The following is a 9893-nucleotide window of genomic DNA, read 5'->3' on the forward strand; positions in this document are numbered from 1 at the left end:
CTTGGGCTACCCTTTTACCAACGAATAGTGGGATTGATCGTCACATTATAATGCCCCCACGGCTGAAAGGGCGAAAAAACTGTGATGTAATATTTTATAATGCTATTTCATGGTTAAAGATTAAAAGCTTGGTCTATTATTTCATTAAGCTTTTTCTTGTTTATAGTTTAAAGGCTTGGTCTAGTATTTCATGGTGTTCTTTGTTAGATATACACGACTGTTTAAGTTTAAATTTAATGCAAGTGTTAAATTTTGTTATTTATAGAAGTGATAGTTTGTCGCAGGTTTGTTTATGTAACTGTTTACGAATCATACGTTGTGTAGTACAATAGTTATGAACTGGTGATTGTTATATTATTGCGTGATAGTACTAGAACCTTTTGAGTTTTTCTTGTTGTTTTAATTGAGTATTATTGCATCACAATGTTTAATAGTGACCTCTGTCGGAGTATAAATACGCGTCGAAAATGTAGTTCGAAAGATAGAACTAGACTGTGCGATTGTGAATTCAGCCATAAAGAGCATATAGTGGCGATTTTTTAAAGTGAAATTATTACAGACTGTATTATAATAACAGAGCAGGAGAAATCATTCGTCTTGTCAAATCGTGTTCTAAAGTAACTGAACTAGCCTGTATGGACTTGACGAAAGAGATACAATTATATAAAGCTCTGGATACAACTATGATAATCAAAAGTGTAACGAACATTTGTATATACGTTTGATTTGTTTTAATATATTATTTTAAAGCAAGAAGACAGTGTGCTTGTCTGTTTATTGTTAAAATTTATCACCAATAAGTCACAGGACCTTACTGTAAAGAATCCGGCTCTTTTATGGTTGTGGGTAAAAAGCCACGTCTTCTATTTCATAATTCAGTTTCACTATTACATGATAGAAGCTTGGTCTACATTTCATAATGGTCTTCATTGGTTATACATGAAAAGCTTGGTGTAGCATTTCATAATGCAGTTTTCGCATATAATTTAAAATATACTTTTAATATTTCATATTGTTGATACATGTTATTGATTAAACCCTTGGTGTAGTATTTCGAATGATGTGTCTTCATTATAAATTGAAAACTTGACCTAGTATTCCACAATGCTGTTTTTGGTTAAAAATTAAAATCTAAGTCTAGTATTTCATGATACTTTTCACAGTTATAGCTTAAAGGTTTGTTTTGGTGTTTGATGATCCTGTTTCTTAATCACAGATTAAAAGCCTGACATACTATTTTGTAATGGTATTTGACGGTTATTGATTAAAAACCTGGTCAAGTATTTTTTATGGCTATAGAATAAAAGCCTCGTTTACTATTTCATAATGCAGTTTCTTGCTCAGAGATTCAAAACATTTCGTGATACTATTTCTTGGTTTAAGTTGAAAAGCCTGGTTTAATCTTTCATAATACTGTTTTTCGTTATAAACTAGAGGTTTGTTCTAGTATTTGCTGTTCAAGTCATAGATTAAAATCTTTGTCAAATTGTTCATGATGGTCATAAATTAAAATTGTAGTATTTCATAATGCTGATATATGGTTATAGATTAAAAGCTTGATCAAGTATTTCTTAATGCTGTTTCATGGTTAAACATGAAAGGCCTCTCCCCTATTTCATAATGCGTATTTCTTCAATAACAATAGAAACTCCGTTTAACATTTCATGATGCCATTTCATTGGTATAAATTAAAGCCATGTTCTTCTATTTATAATGATTTTTCACGTCATAGATTAAAAACTTGTTTTAATATTTCATAATTCGCCCTGCACGATCCGTCAAAAAATAACAGATTGGAGTTTTATAAAAAAAAAAAAATGACCCCCAGTGGCACAGCGGTATGTCTGCGGACTTACAACGCTTGAAACTGGGTTCTGATACCTGTGGTGGGCAGAGCACAGATAGCCTATTGTGTAGCTTTACGCTTAACTTCAAACAAACAAAAAAGAAATATTTGCCCCCCCCAACCCTTCCTTTAGCGAGGTTTGTTTATCAAACTTGAAAATCTTGTTTAATTTGCTATTTTCAACTTTCAGTTTATTCTCCACGTTACGACTATATCAAAAATATTTACATGTCATTTTTAATCTTAAAGAGCGTGTTAGAAAAAATTTGGAAAAGTTTTTCAGTATTTTAATTTTCGCTGTATAATACAACATTTACGAATGTTTTTAGCATTTAATTTTTCTATTCATGTTGTAATAAAGTATGAAAATTTTCACAAATCAGAAATGCATGTTTTTTCACCTAACATTTTCATTATTCAAAATATAAAGAACTATATAAAAACATTTCCAGTGATATCATTTTAATTCTAATTATTATATTTGAAATTGAAAAAGATAAAATAAACTAAAATAAAAATTTCATTTCAAAAGAATACGTTTGAGAGAAAGAAAAAATGATGTTTTATCCAAGAAAGCAGTAATAAAACGTACGAATTACGGTCACTAACCTCTAACTTAGATGTTTTTAAAACTAGCCAAAAAATGTCTAATTGTCTACGTTTTATATACATAAAATAATACGTAAAACGATCTGAAAAAGTAAGACTCAAGACAGTCTTCGTGAACGTTTAAAGTATTTTACACATACTTAAGACAATAATATTAGGTTATGGTTTTGTTGTTAAGCGATACAGATAAAGTGAGCGTTACCAAAAGACAACTGGTTTTTATCTACATTAGATGCTGTTCCTTCGTTATACATAAAAAAATCGGATCTACTGTTTCATAATACTGTTTTGCGGTTATAGATTAAAAAGTTGTTTCAATATCTAATAATTCTATTTCACGGTTATAAAATAAAGGCTTGGTCTTGCATTTCAAGTTGTTGCTTATCTTTGTTGATTAAAATTAAGCCCATGTTTCTATTTCATAATGCTGTTGAACGGTGATAGATTTAAAACGTGGTCCAGTATTTCGTAATGTTGTTTCGCAATTACAGATTAAAAGTGTGTTCTAATATTTCACAAAGTTGTTTCTTTGTTATAGACTAAAAGCTTGCTCTAGAGTTTCATAAAGCTGTTGATTGTATATTCTAAAAGCTCGGTTTATTATTTCTTGGTGTTGTTTCTTTGTTAAAAATTAAAAGCCTCACTGGTTAAAACTTGATCTATTATTTCGTGATGATGTTTCTTCATTAGGTTTCGTCTAATAGTTCATGGTGCTCCTTCTTTATTATAAATTAGAGGTTTGGTCCAATATTTCATAGTGCTGTTTCACGGTTGTAGATTAAAGACTTTTTGTGGTATTTGATGACGCTGTTTCATAATTGTTACGTATCTGCTTGTTTGTTTGTTTCCGGTAGAAATCCCTACCGAGGATCTTCAGCTATACAACTCCTTTCTTGATTAAACCAGTTTATTCTTCCTCGATACAAACTTTTAGTACCCTGTAGTTCCACAATCCGTACGTTTCTCGTCACTTTAAACTTAACAACTTTTATAATACACGCTATAAATCACAGCGATTCACAATCTCGATAATTTCGCTCTCAACGAGTGCAAAACACACACTTTACGGCTCTCTAGCTCGAAACTAACAGAATCATAAATTACACGGAACTCAAAGTAATTACTGCTCTCTCTTCATTCATATATTCCGCCCCCGCTGGCTTTCCTCTGCCAGACTTATATACTAACGAAGAGGGTATCTCGAACACACTCGGACTTCCCCTATCATTCGAGAAACTCATCACGCACACTACCAGCGCCAACGCGCCAGCAACGTCACGTAACTTCCGCTGTCGTAACATAATCATAGATTCTAAAATTCTTCGATAAATAATGGACCACAACATTGGTTATTCTCGTTATTGATTCTTCACAGAATGAAAGTTCTTCAGTTAGTTTGCCTTTAGAAATGATCCACACATAAACTATGCTGTATTAAATTGGCTAGATTGGCTGATTCATCAAGCTGCAAACTATCATCCTTCCCAAATTGCCTCAATAAGCTGGTCTTTCATGTTATTACGCATTTCACTGTTCCAGTTGTTAATGATGTTCTTTGACAGAGATGTACTTCCTAATTGTTTTAGCAACTTTTTATCTTAGGAATTCCCAACACATATCTTGGGCTGAGAGAAAAATAAAATCCTCTCCAATAGAGTTTTCTTGTATTTTGTTTTTAACACTTTGCAATTCTCATTGCAACTAAGTAAGATGCTTTTAAGCATTGTTCTCTTTGTGCTGTAACTTTTTCCAGTACAGATTTGTCTTGTCAGTTTTTTTCTTTGGATAAACCCGCTTTCTTTTTTTTTTAATTCACTGTGCTACTGCTTAAAATTTTGCTCAAGATGGGAGGGTTTTAATCTCTCATGTACAAAACTTTCACAACATGTATAACACATTGAGGCTTCTCTTGATCTGGTAAAGGGTAACCCAAACTACAGAGTCATATTTTCTAACTGGGATTTATTTTTTCACGGTTTCACTATTTGGAATAGCTTTAGACTGTGCAGAGCCATCATCTTCACCTTCCCTTTATTCTTCGAATTTTCAAACAAGAAATCAGGCAATAATCATTGAAAATTGAACCTAAAGTTTGAACTACTCTCATACAGATACAGTTCAATTCCCTCTTACAGACGCACCTTCAAACTGTTTCACGTAAAAAGTGATGTACATGTATAAAATATATTGAAACAGGATATTCAATGCTGCCGCTGTAAAAGAAAAAAGCTGCAACTCTCAAAAACAGTAGTTTGGTATATTTAAGTTTTTGCCCACAAAATCAATACTCCACACTGCAAATGGTATTTTATTGTTGTATTTCATTATTATAATTACTCACTAAGATGACACTGGTCCCAAGACCCACCAAGGAGTTTGTCATATCCCATTTTTGGGCCGAAGACCACAGTTAAGAACCACTGGCCTGGTCTATTGTATCATTTTCCTTTTTGCCACTTTGATCGTGATTGTATTCCAGCCATAAGTGATTTCCCTACATTAAACTATGCCAATGATGAAAGAACTTTACATATTATGGAGCCGCTTGACATCAAATTCTCAAGTTTAAATTGAATTTGAATCAGTCTTCACATTCACCAAGAATGAACATATTCTCAAATACTAACTCATTAGTGGGTTAACTACATAGTAGGCCGTGAGTAAGCATTCTATCAAGACCCATTTTGTCATTGTGCTACTATTTAGAAATTAAACTATAATACCGAAATGACAATAGCAAATGTAAAAATGTTCACAAAATGAAATTCCATGTAATTACTGAGTGTTTGTGAGTTTGCTTTCTTTCTCTGCTGAAGACTATTTCCATCTTAGACGGTATATATATACGTATTACCTAAAATGAATGTATATTCAGATCTTTTCATTTTTCTCTTACTTTGACATAATATGATCACATAATTCATAAGTGAAACCTACTGTGAATGATTATGAACATTTTTCGTTATAGAATTCCACCAATGTGCTCAGAAAGCAATGGGTACAAAATTATTTTATCATTGGAATGTTAATGCTAGTTGCTTATCTCCATCTACAATATGCCATAGGTTGACGATGAAAATGTCGCCATTCTTCTGAACAGTCTAGCTGTTCAGGCATTGATACTTTGTCTTTCTCAGACTCATTGTAAACAGCTAGAAAAGTTCTCAGGACATATTCTGTGTCACCCTTTCAGCCGTGGGGGCGTTATAAGGTGACGATCAATCCCACTATTCGTTGGTAAAAGAGTAGCCTAAGAGTTGAAGGTGGGTGGTGATGACTAGCTGCCTTTCCGTCTAGTCTTACACTGCTAAATTAGGGACAGATAGCGCAGATAGCACTCGTGTAGCTTTGCGCAAAATTCCAAACAAACAAATATATTCTGTGATGCCGTCCCAGCTATACAGCTGAGTTTCGTCAAGTGGAGGATCGTCCAAATTTTACAGGAGATGCAGTGTTTCTTGGTCTTGTATCTCACTGTTTCACACGACCAGTTATAATCTTCTGAAGATGTATACAAATTCTCCGAATTTGCACCTTTGTAAGATAGTGAGATTGTAGTTTCCTGTAAGCCATATTTTGCTTTAAACCGAAATCTACACAATGAGCTAGCTGCACACCCTCAGTGGCTCAACAGTAAACTTCAGTGCTTATTATGGTGAAATCTGAAGTTAGATCCCTTTATGTACACAGCATATGTAGTCCATTATGTAGTCTTGTGCTTAAAAGCAACCAACCAAAAAGCAGTCTACATTGTACCCATCATGGGGGCAAAAATTCGGATTTTAGTGTTATAAATCCTCAAGTTTACCACTAAGCCAGGATTATTATTAAAATTCGTACATTAATGAGCCGAGGATCACCAGTTGTCACCAATAAGCATAGTTAGTGTTACGTATGATGTATTTTCTTCATTGTTCTTTTAGCTTTATCATACCAATATTTTAATTGCTTATATGATGTACAAATCCAATTGGTTACAGCTGCCTTCAAGACATCAATTGTCTGAAAGTGCTATCCACACAGTTCATTTTTGCGAAAATCAAAATGATGAAATTTGCATAGTGCTAGGTCAGGAATATATCAGAACTTCTAAATTGTCATCGTTAAACGACGAACAACATTGATTATAGCACGTTGTTCAAATACAATGTCCCTTGTAGATGTCATTTTACTTTGTAGGTTACTAGTTGCAGGTCACTTATCTTGGAAACGCATACCATATAATGCCGTTAGCAGCGAATGGATTTTGACCTGTTAACATCATCAATCACCGGTTACGGTGTTGTTATGTTTAGCTAAAGTTCAAAAATGGTTTCTTCCTGAACACCCATCTTATTAATATGTGTCAGAAAAAATTAATTACCGGCAGAAAAGTTATAATCAACGATGAACTAGGCTTAATCTATCTTTACTGTGAAAAATAATAGTTAGTATGATTACTTCTTTCTTAAAATTATTTAATATATGAAATGTTTCTGATTGTGATACTCATAACCTTTTCTCAGAATGAAATCACAGTTACACTAGTTTTCATATAGGCGTCTATTTATATGCATCTTGTGGTAAAATCGTATAGTACAATTTTAAACATATATATATATATATTTTACAAACATTTCGCTCAAACATTGTCCTTCATACATTTTAAATGCCCCACAGTGGCACAGCAGTATGCCTGCGGACTTAAAACGCTAAAAACCAGGTTTCGATACCCGTAGTGGGCAGAGCACAGATAGCCCACTGTGTAGTTTTGTGCTTAAATACAAACAAACATACATACATTTTAATACATTATTTTTTTCCTTTTCTCCAGAGGGCAAGTCTGTAGCCATATCCTACGAGTGTAAATTCATGGAGACTTCAGCAGCAATCAGTCACATGACAGATGAGTTGTTAGTGGGTATTGTCAGACAGATCCGTCTTAAAATCCAGCAACTGAAAGACTTGAACCACTTTTCTCCACCCAGCAGAAGGCGAAAATCTCGAAGTAAAGGATCCCTGTATGGTACCAGGCGGCGAGCGAAAGATCTGCTGAACAAGCTGTTAGGAAAAAGAAATTGCAGATCGAAGTCATGTGATAACCTCCATGTCTGATAGTTGTGTTCTAATTGGTTTATTTCTACTTCGAACATTTATTAGTGTGGTGTTAGCTGTTATAATAATTAAGTTGTTCGATAAGAATTTTCAAACAAATGACTTTACATTTAACGATATATGTAAACTGAAAATATAAAAAATAATGATAAAGATATCAACTTAATAGTGCGATCAGAAAATTTCAAATCAAATAACTTTAACATTATACTTAAAATGCAAATATAAAGATAATGACACGCAAATCACATGAAAATACAATGGTGAATTATATAGAACTGAGAAAATAAGTATTTATTATTACAATATTCTTAGTTGTACGTTATCAAGTTAGTTACTCAATGGGCATAGTATTGTGTTTGTGATGTAAATTCACTTTGGATGTGGTTCACAATAACACAAACAGAACTACGACTTAATCCTCAATCAATTAGTCATGAGTACAACAGTATTCTAATGTTACTGTTTTATACATCGTGTGTACAAGTATTCTAGAAAATTCATCACAACAACTGCCTTTAGTACAATAATTCTTGTATAATATTCTTTGATACAATAAACCTCTACACAACATTCTTTGATACAATAAACCTCTACATAACATTCTTTGATACAATAAACATCTACACAACATTCTTTGATACAATAAACCTCTACATAACATTCTTTGATACAATAAACCTCTACACAACATTCTTTGATACAATAAACCTCTACACAACATTCTTTGATACAATAAACTGCTACACAACATTCTTTGATACAATAAACTGCTACACAACATTCTTTGATACAATAAACTTCTACACATCATTCTTTGATACAATAAACGTCCTCTACACAACACTATTTGATACAATAAACTGCTACACAACATTCTTTGATACAATAAACGTCCTCTACACAACATTCTTTGATACAATAAACGTCCTCTACACAACATTCTTTGATACAATAAACGTCACCTACACAACATTCTTTGATACAATAAACGTCCTCTACACAACATTCTTTGATACAATAAACGTCATCTACACAACATTCTTGAGAACAGAAGTCTTTAGTGCAACTGTCACTAATACAACTAACACAAGAATCTTCAATACAACAGCCTTCTATACAAAAATTATCATTACAAAAGTCATCAACATAACAATATTGTACAGGTCTTCTATAAAGCAATCTTTTGTGCAGCAGTCTCACAGAGTCAAAAATATTCAGAACAACGGTCTTCAGTACAACAGTTATGATTAGAATATTCTTCTATGTATCACCTTATAGTAGAAATATCTTCAGTGCATGAATCCTCACTACATCAGACACCAATATAAAAAAACCCTCAAAATGACAGTCTTCTATAAAAGAATTTTTATTACAACATCTTCTCTGCAAAAGTATTCAATGAAAAACAACATTTTCGGAACAGTAACCTTCATACAAGATTATACTCTGCAACAAAATTCAGTGCAACAAGTTTTAACACAATCTTCAGTACAACAATCTTTAGTAAAAGTCTTTGATACTTCTCTTCCACAGCCATCAGTAAGACAGTTGTCAATATTTCAATTTTCAGTACAACAATCCTAAGAATAATGGTCATTTATAAAACAGTCATCAGTAAAGCATTTTTATTGAATATTCTTCTTTATCACAATCACTAATCAAATAGTTTTCAGTATAATATTCCTCTAAAAGATAGTATTCAGTATAATAGTAATCAGTATATACCACAGTCTTAAAAGCATGTCTTCTGTACAATAGCTTTCATCAAGCAGTCTTGTGTAAAGCAGTATTCTCTATAGTACTTTTATATGCAACATCCTTCATTTTAATGGCTTTCACTAAAAGGTTCCCTAAACAACATTCTTCAATAAAACAATCTTTGCTACAACAGTAGTTCGTACAGCAATCACCAACAAAACGATACAACACTTTGCAGTAGCATTCACACTAATACAATAACCTTTACATCAGCAAACAAAACAATACAACAGTTTCCAGTATAACTCTCTCCAATAAAAAAGTCTATAGTACAACAGTACTTTATACAGCAATCAACAACAAAAATACAGAAAGAGTTTCCAGGAGAGCTTTCTCTAATAAACAACCTTAACAACAACAGAAATTTATCCAGTAATTATCAACAAAACAATACAACAATTTCAAGTAAAATTCTCTAATACAATAGTCTTTACTACCACAATATTTTATACAGAAATCATCAACAGAAAAACACAACAGTTTCCAATAAAACTATGTAATAACACAGTCTCTAGTACAACAATGTTTTGTACAGCCATCATCAAAGAAACATTAGAACAGTTTCCAGTAGAAATCTCTAATA

General features: G+C 32.6%; 1 protein-coding gene across 1 annotated transcript in view; it reads left to right on the forward strand.

The window, feature by feature from the left end:
• LOC111083274 (GTP-binding protein RAD-like) overlaps positions 1-9132 on the forward strand; it is a gene marked incomplete at its 5' end in the record, with an annotated part of 18852 nt that extends 9720 nt beyond the window's left edge. The window contains one exon of the mRNA XM_022379658.1: positions 7269-9132. Within this exon, the coding sequence (XP_022235366.1) occupies positions 7269-7549 (281 nt within the window). The remainder of the gene's footprint in view (positions 1-7268) is intronic.
• Positions 9133-9893: the final 761 nt, after the last annotated feature.

Source organism: Limulus polyphemus, unplaced genomic scaffold (genome assembly GCF_000517525.1).
Source record: "Limulus polyphemus unplaced genomic scaffold, Limulus_polyphemus-2.1.2 Scaffold8849, whole genome shotgun sequence".
In the NCBI taxonomy this organism is placed as follows: domain Eukaryota; kingdom Metazoa; phylum Arthropoda; class Merostomata; order Xiphosura; family Limulidae; genus Limulus; species Limulus polyphemus.